We start from the raw sequence: 22987 nt of genomic DNA, 5'->3' as shown, positions 1-22987 counted from the left end.
AACACAAAGAAAAGATGCCTGGACTTGACTTCTCCATCTTCCTCTATACAACGAAATCACAATTACAAATGACATCGGACAAAGAAAAGATGCCAGCCTAATCCGCATTGGAAAATACATGAAGAGCGTTTGGAGAGTCACGGTACAGCAGTACACCCTCTTCTAAGGTACCACATAAATAGCGCAAGAGACGTTTGACAAGGGCACAATGCTCAAATGATGGTTGATGCATAAACTATGAGAACTTGTTAACCGCAAAGGAGATGTCTGGTCGTGTAAGGGACAAGTATTGTAGACTGCCAACAATAGTGCGGTATTCTGTAGGATCTTGAAGAGGTGTGCCTGAGTGTAAGCTGATGGTAGGACTGGCGGTAATGGAGTGAGGACATGTTTGGCGTTTGCTATATTAGTCCGGGTGAGGAGATTCACCATGTAGTGTCGCTGTGATAGTAAGATGCCATGACTGTGAGGAACTATTTCGACATCTTTATTGAGAACCGTTGGGCAAGGAGATCAATGAATTGATTGACATGGGCAGGGCTATCACATGTAACGATAATATCATCGACATATACATGGAGATATATAATATAAGTGTCGTTGTAGTATAGTTGTAGTATAGTGGTGAGTATTCCTGCCTATCACGTGGGTGACCGGGATCGATCCCCGACAACGTCGTCAAAAACTTGATATGAATTTAATTGCAAACGCACAAATTGTACAAAGTAATAAAATGATGAGTAAATTATCGAACTATGTAAATTGGGGAAATGATTTGTCATAAGTTTTGTTTTAAAATGATGAGTAAATTATCGAACTATGTAAATTGGGGAAAGGATTTTTCATAAGTTTTGTTTTTATCTAAACAAATGAAAGATCAAATTAGCAATTAAGAAATCACAAGTCCAAACACAAAAGTAATCAAAGATGGGAAGCACTAGGGTACATAATTTCACCTCACCTATCCAATTCAACTCCATTGGTCCTTTAATACATAATTCATCTCTCAATAATGATAATTGGTCTCCCTAACCTAGCCAATTGCTCTTTATTGTGTTTGACTTGGTCTTTGTCTGACCAAGAGTTATATTTTGTATTCTAAAGTTGACTGCCATGTCACTTGTTTTTACTATTTTTTTTATCCTGTGTAAGTTGTGTTGTAGGGTAAGCTACTAGGAATATATCTAGTTTGTCTTGTTCTAGTTGTTGTACTGAAAATCGTATAAACTAAGAAAAAGCTCTTTTTTCTCTAGTTTATTCTTCTAATGTCTTTGTCTGATGTATGAAGATTGAAACCCTATTGTGTTCGATCTGTGTTGTTGAAGGAGTAAAGCTGCTTGTGTACTGATTTGTGTTTGATTGCAGCTTCTCATTTCTTTGTCTCAAGATCATATCAAGACAAGTTCTGTGTTCTGTGTTGTGACAAGTATGGCCTGTAGGACTACTTTAATGACTATCTCTTTCTTGACTTGAGAAAGGTTGCGATGAGACCAACACATGACTTTCTTTCTCATTTTATCTAATATGTAAAGAAAAACTGACCTTCGAGACCGGCCAACAACTGTCGATTGCCCCAAATAATGATCATAGTTCTTTGCTTCTGTGGCACCAATCAACGAAATCATTTTTAATCTCTGGTGCGTAGACGTAAATCTGCCGAAGTATATACTAGCCTTGTTATAGTTAATCAACTGACCCAAAATTCTGCCATACTCAGTCAAAATACCAAAGATACATGCCCAGTCCCTTCTTTAACACGACAAAAAAGGAGACTATCATCAACGAAAAAGAGATGTGAGACACATAATCTACCTCTACCAAATGGAAACCCTCGAAATAAATTCGCATCATGTACAACCTTTAAGTTGTTGCTCAAAGCCTCTTTACATAAAACAAACAAAAGTGGGGAAAATGGATCACCTTGTCTGATACCTCTCGTCGATAAAGTGAGGAAAGTGGATCACCTGATATCTACCCCACTTCTCCAGCCAATCCACATATGCAACTGCTCGATCTAAACGCTCCTTTATAAAAGCATCGGGACTCTTCCTCTTATTGCTCCATGTGAACATATTTCCTTTGAACCCCAAATCATCCAAGTAATCTGTTAAAGCATTATTAAAATCATTTATCAAAGAACCACCCTATCAGTTCCACCAACTTTCTCTGCACAATTTGATATTGCGTTAAAATCTCCTACGCCCAGCCATGGTGATTGGATAGAACTTGAAAGATTTCGTAACACTTCCCATGAAAATTTCCTTTATGAAGCCTCTGGATGTCCATAAAAGAAGGTTAAATTCCAAGGTGATGAAACATGATCTTCTTTAATCAAAACATGAATGTCTTGAGGAATAAGACTGTACTGAAATATCCTTCTCCTCTGTCCACAATAACATCAAACCACTACTACAACCTACCGAATCCATTGCCAAACCATGTTTGAAATGCAGTTTATTTCTGACAAAATCAATCTTAGAAGAATGTAATTTTGTTTCAATTAAGAAACAAATATGTGGGAACTTTAATTTGACCAAATGACCAATTTCACGAATTGTAGATCAGTTCGCAAGCCCTCTACAATTCGATGCTTGGAGACTCATTGATCATGGCGGGGATGTAAACCAGACTCCGCCTAAAAAATTCTACTTTTCTTATTCACCGGCTCCTCTTCATCTGTCGGCCTCTTGTCCTTGCCTTTTATAATTACAACACTGTCTCCTTCCAACTCCATACTCTGTTTTGTATCTTCAACAACCGAACGTGCACGCCTCTTCCAACTACTGTTCTGGTATTTTTTTCACTGTATCTCGAGATTTCATAACCTACACCACTTTCACATTAGTCTCCGTGTACTTGTCCAGCTCATCCTTGGAGTTAGTATCGTGCTCCACCAGTTGAACCTCATTTGATTTCAAAATTGAACTTAGATCAAAATTTGAATTAATTGGTTTTTGATTTGTAGCATCAGTTTCCACAATTAATGGCAAATTTACAATGTTATGATTTGCTGATGATATCTCCTCAAATTCAGTTTCCTTTTTTTTTTGAATATCATGTTTGACTCCTAACAAGATTGTTGCTATGTTGTTTACCCTCTTCCGTCCGTCTCTTGTCGCCAGACATGAAGTTCAGTCAAAATTCATCAGAATTCATACCTGTTTGCCTTCTTATTAAATTGGTTGCTCTCATCCAGGTCTCATATTCAGATTGATTTTCATTTCCATGTAAGCGACATTTGATAACTGATCAACCACCTTTTTCGTGCAATATACGCCCACATTTGAAATAGAACTTTGGCAAAAATTCATATTTAAAACCCACAGTAATCTGGTAAATCGATCTTTTCCCCCCTTGGAAGAGGATTATATAGAGGAATCAATACCCTAATATGAAGATATGGGCCCCAACCAATACCATTCTTCTACGTATCGACCTCAATACAAACTCCAATCGAATTTCCAATGAGTCTCCCAACTTTCTTCGTCATTGTAGCCAATGACAGATCATGAAATTGTACCCAAAAAACTTCTGAATCAAAAGAGATTTCCAGCACTGGAACTGCACTTTGCTTCTCCTATAACACTAATAGATGTTGATCAAATAACCATGGCTTACCCTCCAAGATTATCAACTTATCCTTCTCATTATCAAATACAATTGCAAACAAATTTTCTCCAAGATCTTTGAATGTAGGGTGTTGTCTTAATTTCCAAATAATCTTAATCGTATTGCAAAGTACTTCATCGGTGATGCTTAAGATCTTCACAACAAACAAAACACATATTGTGTTGAAGGAGATTCAAGATCTTCTCTTCCCAAATTCAAACCTTGCTCTTCCACTCCTGCAAGGGTTATATGCTTCCACTTTGCGGTAAGATCATCCATGGGATGAAATACAGATTATCCTTTGTCGATGCAATAATTCAACAACTGAAAATGTTAACTATGTAATATCAAAGGGTTGAAATAAATGACAAGGAAATTGGCGTGGTTCGACTTTGAGCCTAGGTCCACAGTACAGAACTATAAGTTGTTTTATTGCTTTGAGGTGTTTACATAGATTACATGAAAAAGTAAAGTAGAACGAATGTGCCGCCCCATTTCATTGCTGATCATCCTCCTTTTATACTTGTCTTCTGAAGTTATGTCAGTTTGTAGCGGTTGAAGCAGTTTATAGCAGTTGAGGAGGTTCATAGCAGTTAGGGAAGTTTCTTGTCTCTTCCAGACATAACTGTTAACATGGAACTACCTTATCATCGGCTTCTTCTATCAGCTGTCTTTCATTTAACCTTGTGAATCGGCTTTTTGTCTGCCGGACGTTCAGCTTATTGTATGACGCTCGACCATGTCCTCTTGGACTTTTGTTTTGGCCTTTTGTGTTATATCAAGCTTTAGGACTTTGTCTCTTTTAGGCTTCCGTTTTGGTCTTACTCATTTATATTTGAATTGGGTCTAAACATTTGACCTCTATAGTTTACCCCCTATTTTTGAGCTAAATTTAACTCAAAAATATTTTGTTTGGGGACGTATCGTCTTTCGACTTACTGTATTTTTTAGCTTCTATCGTCTCATCTGCTCGTAAGAATTCATGATGCAATTTTCCTACAAATTCTCAATCAAAAAGCTGTATAATCAGTAGAAAAATGCTTATTTAAATACTTCATTAAGATAGAAGGGATAACATGAAGTTATTATTTAAAGTGACCAGTTATACAGAATACTATCTTTCCATCTACAATAGACCCAATTTGGACTGAGATTTCTGTGAGCGATTCTTTCAATCGGTGTGGGTCTTCACTGTATAGCCTTCCCCATAAGAGCATACTTTGCAACTGCGAGAGCCCTAGTGTACACTCTGTTGTGATCATACTCGTTCTGAAGATGTCTTTTTGTTTCATTCAGAATTTCTTCTAGCTCCTGGATGAGCTTTTGGGGATCTCTCTGATATTCTTTTTCTCTAGCTGTGAATATTTCAACTATGGGGTCTTTTGGTTCTATCTTCATTTTTAATGTTGAACCTTCTCTTTCGAGTTTTGCCTTCTTCGCTGGTAGTGAATCGAAGGAACTCATTGCAGAAAAATCTAATAGGTTTTTGAAAGGTTTCTTAACTTTTCTGTTTCTTTCTTCATCTATTTAAAGCCACCTTCCAGAATTAAATTCGAATCTAATGGTTTAGGTACTTCCTTTGAATAAACTGTTTATCCAACGGCCAGGATGAGTTTGTAATTAATGGGAGGAGTTTGATTACAGTTTTTGAGATAAATGTAATTATGTTTGTGGCTTCGTTTATTGAGCCTTCATAAATGCTTCATCTTTTATCAAGATGAATTTTCTTTGTAAGTTTGCTTTGTAAATTGAGATGAAGCTCATTCGTCTCTTTTTTCATGTTTTAATTCTTTCGAAACTTTTGTGAAAGATATTTCATAAGTTAATCATAGGAACATAGATAAATCTCTAGGACCATATACATAGAGTATCACTCATTCTATCTAAGATTTCCTTGACTAAGATAGAAAAGTTTAAAAGGGAATCTTGCAATTTTTGAGGATATTTTTTCATGGCTTTTATTTTTGCCATACCTTGCAATTGTGAAAGCGAGCTTCCAGTGGTTTGTAAAGCTTTTGTAAGCTGCAAGACTCGTTTCTCTGCATTATGGAGATCTTTATCTATGGCTATCAGAAGGTCCTGTAAATGAGAATTGTGTTCGCGAGGATCCTTCTCTATTACAGCAGTAGCATGAAGAGGTGCCTTCAATTCCTTGCCCTTGCTTGTTGGCTTCTCAGATGTTGGCTTCTCTTCCCTATGTCTTACGAGAGGTATTCCGGGTAAACGAAAAGAACTCATTGTCTATTAACTATTTAGGAAAGCTTTTGGTATGCTCTTCGATTCTTGTTTCATGGGTATTTATAGGTGAAGGGAAGACGTTGGAACTCTAAATATTTTCATCTTTTGAAGAGACGTATTAAATAACGCCGCCTATATAGCCATTTTCTAAGTAATAATGTAGATCGGATGGCTGGGATTGATTTGAGGTTAAGGAAACGATTATTGGGATAAGAGTGGTTTCGTTTTTCGAGTTTTTAAATTAACCATTTTATTCTTGAGGTTTAATGGGTTTGTTGTAAACTACCCACTAACCCTTGTTAGTTTTGCAAACATGACTCGATCTTTCGATTTTTCTGTCAGTTCCATATATTCAAGATGGATTTCTTATTGAGGAGGAATCGTCCGAAAAAGAGGATAGTCTTAGAGTAGGGATTTCATCGCCTGTTGGGCCTTCGAAGAATGCACGTTCGAAGGATAAGAAGGCTGAAGGAAAAGTAGAAGAAGGGGATGATGGAGAAGACCCCGTTTCTAAGATTACAATAGTCGAATTAGAGAGAATTAAGCGAAATTTTAAGATTCCATCAGAGATAGAAATACGGGTTCCCAACCCTAATGAATTAGCTTCTAGTGAAGTTTGTGGTTGGACCTTTGTATATCTTTTATCACTTAGGTCTGGATTTAAATTTCCTATTCCATCTTTAGTCAGATCTGCTTTAAGATTCTTTGGAGTTGCCCTCTGTCAATTAATGCCTAATAGTTGGTGTATCTTTCTTTCCTTAGAAGTTTTGAGTATAAAGTTTGAAATTCTTTTCGAATTAAATGAATTTCTAGCTGCGTACTCGTGGCAAGAAAATAAGAAAGACCGAGGAAGATATATGTTGACGAAGAGGGGTGAATTTCCTTTGATTATTGGGACTCCAACCAGTGATCATAATTGCCAAAAAAAGGTATTTTTGGTGAAAACTGAAGCTATTTTGGGAGATGATGATTCCATTCCTAGTTCTTGGCAGACGAAAGGTAAAAACAATTGACTTCTATTCTCCTTCTAGATCCTTCACATAGATAATCGTCTTTTCGTATTTCAGGCAAGTCACTAAGATTCATCATTACTAAAGAAGCGGAGAAGAATTGTCAACTTTTCCTAAGAAAGGTGCCAAAAGCTGAAAGGGATTAGAAGTCTGTTCTTTCTAAATATCTTTTTGGAAGTAAGTTATTCTAAGTCTTAGCATTTTCCCTTAACTTATTCCAAGAAATTTTCATTTGATGTTTGATAGAAGCTTATATGGTTCCGAAGAAGATTCTTCCATTGACCCTAAGCCAACTTATTGAAAAGATACAAAGTATGAAGAATTTGAAAGAAAGGAGGTCGAAGAGGAAACATGAATCGCGACCTGAAGTGCAAAATGAGCTTGGGATGATTGTTGAAGCTCCTGAAGAAAATCTAGGGGATGCAACCGATGAATCTCTTCCCCTGGAGAAGAGGATTAAACTTTCAGTTCCATCTTCAGAAGAAAAAGGGTTGGAAGGAAACAAGAAATGTAATATCCTGACCCGATTATACACTATATATGGTATTTTGACACGTTGATTGAGGTAGAGTGAACCTCGATGACCTTGAACCGGGCTTTGGGAATAATAAAAATTAAATTAAGGAAAAAATATGAAAATATTTTTCTTAAATGGAGGATTTTTAAAAGAAAACTTTTGGCGCAAGAATTACTCAAATCAGATTTAAATTGGATTTATTATGAATCTTCAAAGTTAAAATGGATTTTTAAGGAACAGATGTGGATAGGGGTGTTTTTGTAAAAGTTGTAGGGGCTACAGTGAAAAGTAAGAATTAATTAATTAAATACAATTTTTTTAAAAAAATTTCAAAAATACCCTCTTTTTACAGGTGGGTTTCTCTATTCTATGTCTCCCTCTTATACACGGGTTCACTAGGAATTTCTTATTTCCGACGACGGTGGTGGCCACGGGTGGTATAAAAAGAAGTGCATGGAGGAGACGAGTGTAACCCAAGTTGAATCACGTCGAACGGAGCCACCATTAAGGAGTAATCGGGGTTTGAAGTTTTGACTGCCGTGAACTTTCTTGGGTCGATCCAGCTAATTTCGATGGTGGTTTGACCCGATTCAGGTACGTATGAGTTTCTCTCTGTGAGCTTTTCAATTTGGTGTCTAGCTTGATCAGTTTTGGTGGTCAAATCACCGGTGGCACCATGGAGTTGAGTTCGGTCGAGCTCAACTGAGTCCTGGCGAGTTGACTCAGGTTTGAACTAGTTTGACCGGTTTAACACTGTTTGACCGGATTTGACCATTGACCATTGACTATAGTTGACCAGACGTATTTTAACTATATTTTCTTATATTGTGTTTTCGGTGTAGACGGTGATCCCAACTGAGATACGGAGCGGGTTGACTTTCAGAGTTAGAGGTTTGTCGGGGACGCGCGGTTGGTATTTACATTCTGATTTCTAGGTAGGGGTTATCCTACTTTCTTGTAAATGATTCGAGAGTTCCAGTCTCCTGGACTATTGTTATGTTATTGTTCTATCGGTTTCTAGGGTTGGAAATACGACTTGTTTGAACAGTTTTAACATTCCTTGTTGAATATCATTGCTTATATACTTCTTGTTGCTGATATCATTTCCTGGCTTATGCTCCTGACTAGTCACACCTTCATGGGCTTAGTCTTCTATGGGGTCACCTTTCGTGGTGGGTTCCACTTCATGTGAGATCCCTAAATTTGATGGAGATCGATATTTTTGATGGAGAGGAAGTCAAAAACCTAAATCCAATGCATGTCTGTTGTGTTTCTTTTATCTTTGTTGTTTTGTATATATTAGTAGGAGTGGGGTGATTTGGGGTGGTATATGTAGACTATGGGGCCCATATAGAACCCAATATATTGGATTTATGATGGATAATACAATAGACCGTGTACGTACCTATAAACCAACTGAGGTGAGGTGCATCACTGGGGACGCCCTCTGGTGTAGGCTATGCAATTGGGTTACCCGATCCTCATCTAGTTTCGGTATGAACCTGGACTGGGAGACACCCTATGGGGATTAGGGTGGGTCCAGGGGTGGATTATGGGTTATGGATTATGGTTTACTGATAATGGATTATGGTGTACAGATTATGGATTATTGGAGATTGGTGTTTGTGGTTATGGTGCTATATAGCCTTATCGGCTATCATGTTACTTGGTTGGAGTTTTGTTTGTTGTATTGTTATCATACTTCATATTCTTCATCGTAGTCCTTGATTTCTTTTCTTCTAGATACTGGTGCTCTCTTTTTATGCCCGTACTAAGCTTTGTGGCTCACGCTTTCCTTTATTCCCTTTCAGGTGAGTTAGACGCAGGTGATGGCGGTCAGTGGCAGGATGTGTGAGCTGATGTGTATCCTCTAGCTGACCCTTCTAGCAGGGCTTGGCATTTTGGTATTGTATTTTGTATATATTACTCGATTTGGCATCGGGTTGGTATGTTTTACTGTCCGCTATTGTATATGTACTCCGGTGGTTTCGGTGGTCGTATTTATGACATTTTGGATACAATACTATTTCCATGTCATATTATAAGAGTTATTATTATATATGTTTATTTGGTTTAATTGTTGGTTTGGGAATTGGTCCGGGGGATGGGGTGTCCCCTATTGATCACGTCCTTGTGGGTATAGGTACGCTTCGGTATACCTTAGGAGAGAAAGGCGTGACAAGAAAGCTAAGGATATTTCTCAATTAGAAGCAAATAGGGGAATTGAGGATATCGTTCATATTAATGATGATGAAAGAATGGAAGGTGATGAAAGAAGAATGAACTTGCTTCCTCCTCCAACCTCTCCTCTTGATGCTCTTCTAGTGAAAGAACTAACTTCTTTTTCTAGAGTTGAGGCATCATCTTCTAAGTTTACTATGAAGAATTTGGAGATCTCAATTCCTGAAGTCTCTATTTTTCTAAGCCTGGATAACGTTTCCCTAGTCTTGAAAAGTTAGCATATCCTTTGGGGTTCAAGGTTGTTCCAAAGCTAGACGATGAAGATTCTTCTCTTTATAATGTTTCACACACTTGCCCGGTATGTACGAAATTTATATTAGTTTTAACTTCCTAGTATTTGCAATGCACTTATGAACTTCATCTTATTTTTCAGTCTTTGCCGGTTCAATTATCTCTTCATAAGGAGATTAAACGATTCAAGGAAAAGATGAAAGACCTGCATTCCTTGAATGATCTTTCGAAAACCGAAGTTGTGAAGATTACTGAAAGTGGAGAGAAAGAGAAGAAGTTGAGGGTGAAAATTGAGATGAAGTTAGAGGCAATGAAAGATCATGCTGCCGAAACATTGAAGAAGGCAGAAGATAAATTTAATGATTTGGAAGAAAAGCATATTACTCTGAAAGCTGATTTTGTAGAACAAGGTAACCAATTATCTGGTCTTGAGTAACAGAAAAAGGAGACCGAAGATGAACTTCTGGCCTTTAAGACGAAGCTAAAAGATTACGAAGCCAGTCTCCAGGAGCATGAGTCCAAATTAAGGGATTGTGAAGTTGAACTTGGTGCCTCAGAAGAAAAAACAAAACAGCTATCTGATGAGGTTGCAGAAGCAAGAGAAGATGCTGAAGTTTATAAAGAGGAATGTTATGTTGTTGTAGGAAAAGAAAGGATTAAAGTCTTAGGAGAAGTAATGATGCAACAGAAGGCTGGCACCTTAAGTGAAGAAGAAATTGACTATATGATCAAAGAATATGAAGAATTGAAAGCTTCGATGATTCAAACTTCTGCTTGCGATTCTGATTCGGATTGTGCCGATGCCTTCTTCATAATTATGTAAATTTATGCACTTTCTATTTTAAATCAACGATTTTATATCGAAAGTTTTTTCTATATTCGGTCAAACATAGTTTCTAATACCCAAACAGAGTAATGAAGCTTAAAAGTAATTTGAAATTAAAAATAATCAACGTGTATATAGAACAGACAAAAGAAAAATACATGAGGGACTTAGTTGGACTTTTAAACAAACTCTCCTCATGCATCGTCTTGAAGTTTCGTTTTGCCCAACATACCCTCAAAGTTAAGCCGATAAAATTTGCTAAGAAAGAAGGAAATGATGGTATAATTTTATGCAAGCCGTTAGGCACTTATATATGCTTTGAAGGCATATATGCGTATTTACTTAACCATTATGGTAAATATATACACTTCAGTGATTCATCATCCAAACCCTTATATATATATATATATTTGTATATATGTCATTTTTTAGGAAAGATAGACCTGAGATGTTTTGCATTCCAATTGTTGTTGAGTATCTTCCCTTCTTTGATTTGAAGTCTGTGTGCGCCATGGCCGACGATGTCAATTAGCTTATATGGTCCTTCCCATGTGGCCCCCAGTTTTCCAATATTCAACTGTTGTGTATTTTGGAAATCTTTGTGTAGAACCCAATCTCCAATTTTGAACGTTCGTGGAAAAATGGTTTTGTTGTAGTATCGTGCAATTCGATGCTTATAAGTTGCAGTTCAAATTGCTGAATGATTTCGTTTCTCTTCAAGCAACTCTAGATCATCAGCCAAGGCTATATTATTTGCTTCATCCTTCATCTGTGAGAAGCGTGCTATTGGTAGTCCAATTTCAACAGGTAGGATTGCTTTTGTTCTGTAAACAAGCGAGTAGGGGGTCTCTCCTGTTGAAATTTGAGCCGTCGTATGATCGTTTATAAAGTTTACCTTTGAACATCGTGTAGTGTGATACTTTTCTTTATAAGGCTCTCGATTCACTCTTATTCAATGGCAGTATCCCGTCTTGTAGATATTTAACAAATGATATTCTCCAGTCATCAACGTTCATGCTGATCTCGAACAATTGTTCTACCACATTATCAAGATCAATGGCCGGTGTTTCCAAATATAGTAGTGGAATTGTTTGGTTCGTCTGGGTCGAAATTGTTGAACCCAAATTGGCCAGGGCATCAGCTTGTTGATTTTCTTCGTGAGGGATTTGAGTGATTTGAAATTCTAAAAAAGCCGATCTCAGTTGCTGAATTGCACCCAAATATGTTGTTATCCTTAGTCCCTTCTCTTAGTAATCTCCATTCAATTGATTTACTATCAATTGAGAATCCGAGGTCATATGGATCAATCGAACTCCCATTCCTCTTATAAGTTTCAGACCTTCAATCAATGCTTCATATTCCGCTTCATTATTGGTAGCATGGAATCCACAATGTATGGCCTGTCAGAATAAATCACCTTGGGGTGAAATCAAGACGATGCCTAATCCACTGTCTCTTATATTGCTTGATCCATCCATCGATAATTTCCAGATTATATCATCGTCCCCTTTGATATGTTGAAATTCTTTTTATGCATTTTTAATCATGGTTGGACCGAAATCAACAACAAAATCTGCCAGGACTTGGGCTTTGATTGCCATGCGAGATTGAAATATGACGTCATGCTCTGTTAATTTGATTGCCCATTTTGTCAATCGTCTGGACAATTCTGGCTTGTGAAGTATTGTTTTGATTGGGAAACTTGTCACAATGACTATAGAATGGCTTTGAAAGTATGGACGAAGCTTCCTTGATGTAGTAATAAGTGCTAATACGAGTTTTCCAACACAGGATATCTTGTTTTAGCATCCAATAGGCTTCGGCTGACGTAGAATATTGGGTGTTTTCAGCCTTTGTCTTCTCGTAATAAAACTACACAGACAGCAAATTTCGATACTACCAAATAAAGGAAAAGTATCTCTCCGTTCTTTGGTTTTACCAATACTAGAAGATTGATGAGATATTCCTTCAACTTCTTCAACGCTGCTTCACATTCTTCATTCCAATGGAAATTGGAAGTCTTCTTTAGTGCTAAAAATAAATGATGACATCTTTATGATGATTTAGAGATAACCCAATTTAAAGCTTCTATCTTCCTTACCAATCATTGAACGTCTCGAATATTTGTTGGGGAAGGGATGTTGAGAATCACTCGAATTTAGTCTGCATTAGCTTTAATTCCTCGTTGTGTGATGATGAATCCCATAAAATTTCCAGCTTTTACTTCGAAGACGCATTTGAATGGGTTCAATTTCATTTGATGTGCATCCAGGATATCAAATGCCTGCTTAAGATGTTCAATATGCTCTTCGGCCTTTAGTGTCTTCACCAACATATCGTCTATGTATACTACCATTGTCTTTTTGAGTAGATTTACGAACATGTCGTTGACAAGACGTTGATATGTTGCTCCTACATTCTTGAGTCCGAATGGCATTACCTTATAATAGTAAGACCCTCATTCAGTTATGAATGTTGTTTTTTCTTGATCCTCTAGGTGTATCAAGATTTGATTATATCCTGAAATTGCATCCATGAAGCTCAGTAATTCGTGCCTGGTTGTGGCATCAACCAGAACATCAATATGAGGGAGTGGGAATGAATCTTTGGGGCAAGCTTTATTCATGTCTGTAGTCAATGTAGACTCGTCATTTCCCGTTCTTCTTCTTCACCACTACCACGTTCGCCAACCAATCTGGGTATTGAACTTCCCATACAAAACCAATATCTATCAGCTTTTGTACTTCATTGTTGATGACTTTATTTCATTTTGGAGCAAATCTTCGTCTCTTTTGCCTTACTGGTGGGACGTCTGGATCCACTTGTAACTGAGACGTGATGATCTCCAGATTGATTCCAACCATGTCTGCATGTGACCAAGCGAAGGTATGCTTGTGATCTTTTAAGAATTGGATCAAGTTGTCATGAAGCTGCGAATCCAAATACGCTCCAATTTGAACCTTTTGCTCCGGGTAGTCAAGATGAATAATAACTTCTTCCAATTCCTTCTTAATTGGTTCTTCTTGGTTACTCATAACCGAATGTTGCTGTAATTGCTATAAAGACTTTGTTTTTCCTTTGAGGGCTTGCTCATAACATCTCCTTGCTTGATGTTGATCCCTATAGATTTCTTGAATTCCATCTTTAGTCGGGAAGCTTATGACTTGATAGTAAGTAGATGGTACTTCTCTCATTGCGTGGATCCAAGGTCTTTCGAGTATCGCATTGTATGATGATTTGCAATCCAACACGTTGAAGCGTACCTGAAGATTTACTCCATTTGCATAAACTTGTAAAGGGATCTAACCAATTATAAATTGTTGCTCTCCATTGAAGTCGATAAGAGGGATGGGGTCTCTAATTATGTCAGCTTCTATTAATCCTATTGCTTGGACGATGGACATAACAACAGATTTGCTGAACTCCCGTCATCGATCATAATCCGTTTATTTTCACAATTTGTGATTTGTAGAGTGATCACAAGTGCGTCATTGTGTGGATTAAGTAACTGGATTGATTCATCATCTGTAAAGCTAATGACTTGTCTTGTAAACTGTACCATCAACTTTTCTACCCAGACACCAGAATTAATCATTTTTTTGCGTATTTCTCTATAATCGAATGCGTAATTCCACTGATTTCTGATCCTCCAATAATTACATGGACTATTTTTCTCTGGCGGAGGCAGTCTACGTTCTTCCACACTTTTTTCAGCTTGTGCTATCGTCTCCTTTCCTTTCTCAGTTAGCAGATCACACAAATATACCTTCTTCAAAAGTTGGTTCACTTCTTTTTTGAGAACGAAATAATCTTCGGTTGTACGCCCGTGGTTATTATGGAAGTCACACCATTTGGATGCATCTCTTTCATCAGTCAGTTTGTGGTGTTTCTCTGGCCATCTAACTACCTCTCCCATTTTCTTCAACACCGAAAAAATTTCTCCAAGGGTTATCACCAAATTTTATTCTGGTGATTGTGGCTTCTTTGTTGGGTCTATTGGCTTTGGATCTTTGTGAGTGAACCGTGATGAATTTGAAGGAGTTGACTTTTGTTCAGTAGGTTTTTTTGATTGAGGTGGAACTGGGAGTCGTCCTTTGTCTTTCTCCCATTTTATCTGGACGCTTGCTGCACTTCTTGGAATGTTTTACATGGATATCTAGGAGCTTTCCATACAATTTACTCCCTGGAATAAGTGCCATGCGAAAAACATTGATGGTAATTTCGTCTAGACATCCAGGACTCTTGAGTTTCTCTTTATTAAATCATGCCAAGAATGCACATAGTGATTCTCCTGTCTTCTGTCGTAGCCGATATAAATCATCCGATGTTGGAATTATCTTTCTACTACTTGCAAATTGTTCGACAAATGCATTAGGCAATTGAGAAAATTATGCAATTTATCCTTCCAAGAGCCCAAGATACCATTTTAATAGTGGTCCAATGAGGGTTGAACTGAATCCTTGGCACATACATGCTTTATGCTTGGAAAAATGATATGACACCAAAGTAAGCCATTGGCTATACTGGTCAACGTGGTCTTCCGGATCTGTAGTCCCATCGTATGGTTTGAGATGAGGAATGATGAACTTCTTTGAAAATTCCTCCATTGCAATAGCATGGACAAATGGGGACTTGTGGTAAGTGCGATTTCTCTTCAAAGGTGGAGGCATACCTGGAATTATGAGGACTACTAACTCCATTTCCTCCAATCTTTTATCCATGTGTTGTTGGGTAACAAACCCTGGCAATGCGGAAGTTACATTTGTCCATCCATCAATTGAAGGAACAGTCGATGGGGTCACCACAGGAAACAATAGAGCCATGGATTGTGTTGTCGGCCACAGAAACTGAGTTGTGGCATAAAACCTGGTAAAGGAGAACTGCGACTGAGTGGCTGCCTTTCCTGTCCTTCGTGGGATTGAGCAAACGTACTTGGATTGATGTTAGTAACTTGAAAGTTTGATAATCGATCCAAACGTTCGAGTAGCATTTGATTCTTAGCACGAACATTGGAATTTTCTTGTTCTAATTGCTAGATTTTCGCTGCTTTTGCATCTTTGAAAGCATTGAACTCCAGTTGATTTTCATCAAATCTTTGGATCAAAGCCCTCAATCTCTCATTCATGGAATCATCTTGCGAATCTCCGAGACTTGCCATTTGAATTGTTTTCTTCCCCTATCTGGCACGCCAAATTGTTGATGCAATAATTCAACAACCGAAAATGTTAACTATGTAATATGAAAGGGTATAAATAAATGACAAGGAAATTTACGTGGTTCGGCTTTGAGCCTAGGTCTACGGTACAGAACTATTAGTTGTTTTATTCCTTTGAGGTGTTTACAGAGATTACATGAAAAAGTAAAGTAGAACGAATGTGCTCCCCCCCCCCGTTTCATCACTGATCATCCTCCTTTTATACTTTTCTTCTGCATTTATGTCTATTTGTAGCGGTTGAAGCAGTTTGTAACAGTTGAGGAGGTTCATAGCAGTTAGGGAAGTCTCTTGTCTCTTTTGGACATAACTGTTAACATAGAACTGCCTTATCATTGGCTTCTTCCATCAACTGTCTTTCATTTAACCCTGCGAATCGGCTTTTTGTCTGTCGGATGTTCAACTTATTGTATAACACTTGACCATGTCCTCTTGGACTTTTGTTTTGGCCTTTTGTGTTATATCAGTCTTTTGGACCTTGTCTCTTTTGGGCTTCCATTTTGGTCTTACCCATTTATATTTGAATTGGGTCTAAATATTTGACCCCTACATCATTGTTATAGAAAACAAACAAGAACTCAATTTCTCCTCGCTCAAAAAGAAAGGGAGAAACCTTTCAGTCGAGAGAGAAAATACTTCCCCTACAAGATAATCTTGAGTGATTCGATTAGTCATTAAAAGTTTAATTTCAATTTTTTTTTTATTTCAGTCACTCCAAATGAGTGATTTATTCATATTTATCCTAATATTTTTTTATAAGATATTAGAGAGTCACTAAGAAATTCTTTGCTTGTAGAAATCGTATTATTTTTATTTTTTCTTAATGTGATTTAATAAACACTTGTCATTTCACTTAAATGAACGGTCAAAAAGTTGTCATTATTTTATGTCGTTATAGAATAATTTATGTCTATATATTTGAGGTTAGAACACTTGCATAGTATCTCTAAACTGATACAAATAGCTAAAATAGATAACGAAAATGACATATTGTTGCAAAAATGCTAATGTATTAGTATCTCTAAAAAGTAGTTAAAATATATACTTCTAGATATCCACTTTGTATTCTATAAACATTAAATATTATATAATATTAGAATATTCTCGCTCTACTCTCTCCTCTCTCCTCTCTCCTCTCTCTTCTATACAAAATTGTGGGCACCCTATGTTAGAAATTTTAATGTAAACAAATAATATCTTAATGTTGTAGAGATTTGTGATAAAAATAATGATGAAGTTGTTGTTAAATAGAGATGTTATAAATTGTCAAAAAGTGATGTTTAAGTAAATAAAATGAAGATTCTTTTAAGAGACTTTGATGCGAGTGTTGAGTGATTCAGGTTGTCAAATATATTTTATCCACATCACAGGGACCGAACTTAATTAATGTTATTCACATAAGATTTTATGTAAATTTTAATTTTAAATTTTTTATGGACCTAAATTAGGTCACCTAATTGCATGTCTTTATTTTCTGTGAAATCTTGTGTATTTCGAATCTCAAGGGTTCTCTCGTCTTAAGATACTACAGCACTAGCAACAATACCATTTTGACGGCCCATGAATGGTCTTTTTCACAAATTTATTGGGCCATAGATACCATTTTGGCTACAACAATACCGTTTTATATAGCTCTCTCTTTTCTTTTCTTTTTTCTTTTGACCTTCTACGGTTTTCTTGGTACGTGGAATTAAAGTTTATTTTTATTCTTATTGATTTGTTTTCCAATTTTTGACTCCTAATTTCGTTGTTTTTCTATTCGTTTTGGGAATGTCGGTTTTTGTGGGATTCAATTCAAAGTATTATGTCGTTTTTTTTTTGTAATTTTCTTAGGGGTAATGTTACAAAATCCTCTATGGAAGTTTTACCAGTGGGGGCCTGTGAAGTAGCTATCCTGGTAATTGAGGCCTTATGCCAACCCCAGAAGCAGCTATCCTGGTAATTGATTTTGTTCATGGTGCCAATTTTTGTTCACTTCCATTCTTATTTGTTCACAATTTGAGCTAGCATGAATGTAGAATTTCTGTAGTCTGAAATAATGAAATGCCAATCATCTTTATCTCTTGCAGTTTACATGTATGGTTACCTTATAATGCATGCAAATGAAGTAATCAATGGAATAACCATAGACCTGGAACGAAATTCAGAGATGAAACCTCAATTCCCTTGTTTTATTCTAGAATCTATTGTTTTTTTTGTTGAAAAACCAGTCCAGAATCCATTGTTTTTAACACAAATTCTTTTATTTTTGAAAGGGGCAATGCAGAATCCGTTGTTTTTATTGCAGAATCCATTATTTTTGAAAACACAATCCATAATTCATTATTTCCATTCCAGAATCCATCTTTTTTTTGAAAGTAGAGTCTTAATCCAAATTCATTATTTTTTTAGTGCATAGTCCATATTCCATTGTTTTTCCAATTCCATACTTTTCAAAAACAATTGAACTAGGAACGACCCAATAAAAACTATCAGAAATCTTGTTGAAAATAGTTTTATGCGTTGATTTCAAATGTAATTTTTTTTCCTAAATCTAAAATGTATTTTAAGAGTTAAAACATTTTGAAATTTCGTATCAGAAAAAAAAAAAGGGTTAGAAAACATTGATGTCATCATGATAATTGATGTGGTAGCTTTAAAGAAATGATGGTATTTTTGTCTCAAAAAATCATATTTCAAATTTATCTTGTCACATGCTAATTCAACATTGCCACGTAGACTTGGGGTAGGTTGGACTCACTAACACTACACTTGAATGATTAAATTGTTTCACTACCACAAACTCATAGATAATCACTACAAGAAAACAGTTTTTTTGCGACGGAATTTTCCGTCGCAAAACATTAAAATTCCGTCACTAAAAAGCTTTGCGACGGAATTGGCGACGGAATTTGCGACGGAATTTGTTTCCGTTGCAAAAACACTCGTCGCAAAAATTGGTGACGGATAATTGCGACGGATTATTTACGACGGAAATTAGCGACGGACTAGCAACGGATTTTTAGCGACGGAATTATTTTGCAATGCCTTTTGCGACGGACGATTCCGTCGCTAATTGATGGAAACAAAAATAAAATTTTGAGTATTTGCAACGGAATATTCCGTCACTAATTTGCCACGTATTTTGCGACTGGATATTCCGTCGCAAATTTTTTTTTTTAAAATTTAAATTATTTGTCGAGCAAATTTGCCACGAATTTAGCTACGGGATTTCCGTCGCAAAATTTTATTTTATAAATTTTAATTTATTTATATTATTTTTCATTTTATGTTTTATAATAATGATTTTTAAATTCGATATTATTATAATTAAAATATAATTATCAATTTAATAATTTCATTAAAAATATATTATCAAAATGTGCAAGAAATAGCATATAATAAAAATTAATATTATACATAAGTCGTTTAGTATTTTTATGAAATACAAACTAATCTTCATCAGAAAGGTGTTCATGGGAAGCACGATCATCTTCAGGGTTGTTTCCGGAGGATCGCATATGCATCTGAGAAAATAATTGCTGCACCATCCGCTCCTGATCTTGCATCCGCTGTCGCAAGTCACCGACCTCATCCAATAACTCAGATTTCATCCGAGCGATGCGCTCATCTACCTCTTGCTCCAACTCCGCCTGAGTATACAATCTGGAATGTCCACTGGAGCAAAATGAAGAAGTAGGCAAAAAGCTTGCCTCAGATCCAAGCCCATAGATGCGATTTTTCTTATTCTTCCCACCAGCCGCCGTAAGGAATACAGGATCCTCGTCCAACGGCTCAAGAGGTGACTCACTGGTGGAGGAGACTGATCGTTGTGTCAGAATGTCCTCCTTGAGCTTGTTAAATTTTTCCTGCAAAAGAAGATACTAATGCTCATGAATACTGGTAAGACAAAAACAAGCAACAACACAATATATTGAAGAAAAAATAAAGAATAATAGGACATCTCAAATGTGTAAGCAAACACAAACATAAAAATATGCAATCAAATTAGCTAAAATAAATATATTCAAAATTTGTTCAACTAAGCTAAGACATCATTGCTTTCCAAATTTCAGGAAACATATAATTTAAATAGCAACACTGAAGATTAAAAACAAACAAATGGGGTTCATTGTAGCTTTGTAAAAGAGATGCCAACATCAAAGCTCTCTATTAGTACTATATATATATATATATATATAAATTTAAGTACTTACAATTGTAGTCGTTGCTCGTCCATCGACTAATTGTTGCGTACTCTTTTTTCGATGAGTGCGAACAAACACCTCTGCCTTGGTGGGATCCCGGCCAAGTTCCACCTTCTACAATTAAAATTACAAAAGGTATATGATATTTAAATTTTAAACTAGATAAAAACTGAAATTGTTAAATTTACTCAAAATTTACCATTCTCTTACGGTACTCCGTGTGAGGAATAGAGCCACCAGTGTGAGAACAACTATCCTCAGATGCTCGATTTTTCTTCCCCTGTTCCCTTTTCTTTTTGTACTCTGGTCCATCCCAAATACAACGAAGTTCAGAAAGAACTGTAGAAGGGATCCAAATAGCTTTGGCCGGGTTTTCTCGTGCCCTATGCATCATCCCCCGAAACAATTCTCCACTCTTCTTATTCCACAATTTCTTTATTGCAACATCATGAGCAAGGTCCCATGTAAATTTACTCTGCAATATATAGTATGTTACGAACATTGTGAAGCATTGATGAGAAAATATATGAAAGGAGGAACACTTTCAATTTATACTTTATACTTACCTTGAACTCCTTAAAGTAACTTTCTTTTTCCTCGGGAGTAAAATCACTCCATTGTGTCACTGCTCGTTCATACTTGGTCTTCATGATCTCACTTATCTTCCGAGTAACATCAAAAGGATCGAAACTATGAATTAAGGGGTAAGAACATATTAGTGGCATAAATATTTTTGTAACAATGTATACTAAAATAAGAGTTAGGAATAATGTACTTACAGAGCAGTCGAAACAGGTCGTATCAAGATACGGTTATTCTGAGGAGGCATAATCCCAGTATTCTGGGATGAAGAGCCACTGGCACCCTGTGTGTCCAGTGGTGGGCTCTGCGTGCTGGGTGCATGTGGAATATGGGGGCTAGGTGGAGGTGAAGCCTCTGTCAGCATATTAGCAGTGAAGTGATTGGGAGATGATAAAGTAGGATGGTATTGACTGGTTGGTTGAATAGAATTTACAGAGGAGGGGGAGGAGGATGTGGCATGAGAGTGCAAACATGCCGCATCCCCTATGATGGGTCTGCCGCGGCGAGAGACACGACCTCGACCGGATGTAGTACGGCCACGGTCGGTCGATTGATCACTAGCCATGTCCTAGTAATGAAAGCTAAACAATAGTTTAGTAATGCAAGCTACACAATAATTTAGTAAGATACCTGCTCCTTTTGTAGATTTTGTCACGATTTTCTTGTTAAGCAAAGGAGCTGCTATTTTTATCTATGAAACAAAAATTCTACAAGAATCTTACTGTATGAGGAAGTATCAATTTGCTCCAAATTGTGGCATTTATAGGAGTCTCCTGATAAAAGTAAACCCAATAGTTTAGTAATGCAAGCTACACAATAGGGTTAGAGAATAGTTTACAGGGCTGTGGCCAACTATGAAAACTCCACAATAAAAATAGATAGCATGGCAATGCAAGATGAAATGGACTGCATAGAAGCGACTCCAAGGAAAAACTAGCATGCAATTGAACATTACCTAATGAACATAATGAGGTATATATATAAATATTATGCAATAGAATAATTCTTACCAACTATGAAAGCAATCGAACATGTTGAAGAATCAAATAGTCATAGAAAATTCAAAAAAACCAGGAACTGAATTTCCAGAATTGAAAAATTAAGCAGATATTGATTTTCAAAGAACATATGGAGCATAAATTCTTGAAACAATACCTCACTAGAAAACAAATTTACCAAATTTTTATGCTCCACAATTTTGGTCTGATAAAACCCTCTCCGGATCACCTACTCATTACCAAGAATTCAACAAATGGAAATATAGATCAGGCAACTGCAGTAGAAAAGTGAACTGATAATTTAGAAGAAAAAAAGATGAAGAAGAAATATCATACATTGCCAGCTTTCTTTCGCCACATCAATCGCGGTGGCCAGCAATTCCGATATCGACTCTATAATCTTAACACTTTCTTATACGAAATCAATGCAAGAATAATGAAAATGAAAAGGAAAGATAAAAACTTAATAAGCCATAATTAAAACCAGAAGGAGAAAATAAGAGAAAAAATAGCTTATTTTGATCTCACCATTTTCTGCCATATCAAACTGCTATTTTTCTATAAGAGAAATCAATAAGTACAGGGGATTGTGTGTATAAGGATGCTTGAATTATATGAACTCAATAGTCAAGACAATTTTCAATGAGTGGCTAAGCAAGTTTCGAATTTCTTCACACCAACATCATTGACAAAACTAATCTTCTCCACCAGTGCTGATGGCAAGTTATTAGTTTCAAACCAAAATCAAGGATTTGGATTCCAGGGTCAGGGCTACTAAACTCCAATCCAATAAAGAAATTACTAAGAATTATCCAATTTGGCTCCCCTAGCTAAAGCCTGTGAAGTGTGTACATGTTCTCTACACATAATACGAAGAATTTCTACCACTGGTCCATACGAGTTGAATCTTTCAAAAATTAAACACCAAAGCCAATACAAAACTCAATCTCAGTAAAATAGAGAGAACGAATGTGAGTGAGACAACAACTATCGATGCGATGCTGTTTCGAATAATAGGCCCATATCAGTGATCTTTGGAAAGTTCCAAACTCGTGCCAATACTTCTTCCCCTGACAAACGTGGAGGAGTTTCTGATCTCTCAATTCGATTTTTGAAAAATGCATCCTTGTTCCGCCTAAAAGGATGTGTCGTATCCAAAAATTGTCTGTGACAATCAAACCATGAATTTTTTCTACCATTTTTCAAGGTAAACGCCTTTGAACGCTCCATGCAGTAAGGACATGCTAATTTCCCTTGAGTCATCCATCCAGACAGCATACCATAGGCAGGAAAGTCGTTGATAGTCCACATCAATGCAGCTTTCATAACAAAATTT

The 22987-nt window shown here is 36.6% G+C and overlaps 2 protein-coding genes across 6 annotated transcripts; both read right to left on the bottom strand.

The window, feature by feature from the left end:
• Window positions 1-14054: 14054 nt before the first annotated feature.
• On the bottom strand, window positions 14055-14588 carry LOC120000666. Its single transcript, XM_038848792.1, has one exon. It carries the CDS (start codon window positions 14586-14588, stop codon window positions 14055-14057), a length of 534 nt encoding a protein of 177 aa, XP_038704720.1.
• A 5008-nt stretch (window positions 14589-19596) lies between these two features.
• LOC120000510 lies at window positions 19597-22659 on the bottom strand. 5 transcript variants are annotated; one of them, XM_038848610.1, is made up of 7 exons: window positions 21809-22659; window positions 21376-21426; window positions 20851-21234; window positions 20638-20761; window positions 20271-20546; window positions 20080-20185; window positions 19597-19730 (listed from the first exon to the last, which is right to left on the bottom strand). In XM_038848610.1, exons 3-7 carry the CDS (start codon window positions 21216-21218, stop codon window positions 19699-19701), a joined length of 906 nt encoding a protein of 301 aa, XP_038704538.1. In that variant the 5' UTR covers window positions 21219-21234; window positions 21376-21426; window positions 21809-22659; the 3' UTR covers window positions 19597-19698. The 5 variants fall into 5 exon arrangements, with proteins under 5 accessions (XP_038704538.1, XP_038704542.1, XP_038704539.1 ...); XM_038848614.1 differs by having other exon boundaries at window positions 20638-20728; XM_038848611.1 differs by having other exon boundaries at window positions 20851-21221.
• Between the last annotated feature and the right edge of the window lie 328 nt (window positions 22660-22987).

This window comes from Tripterygium wilfordii, chromosome 6, assembly GCF_013401445.1.
Source record: "Tripterygium wilfordii isolate XIE 37 chromosome 6, ASM1340144v1, whole genome shotgun sequence".
Taxonomy (NCBI): domain Eukaryota; kingdom Viridiplantae; phylum Streptophyta; class Magnoliopsida; order Celastrales; family Celastraceae; genus Tripterygium; species Tripterygium wilfordii.
This window is presented reverse-complemented; position numbering and strand designations above follow the sequence as displayed.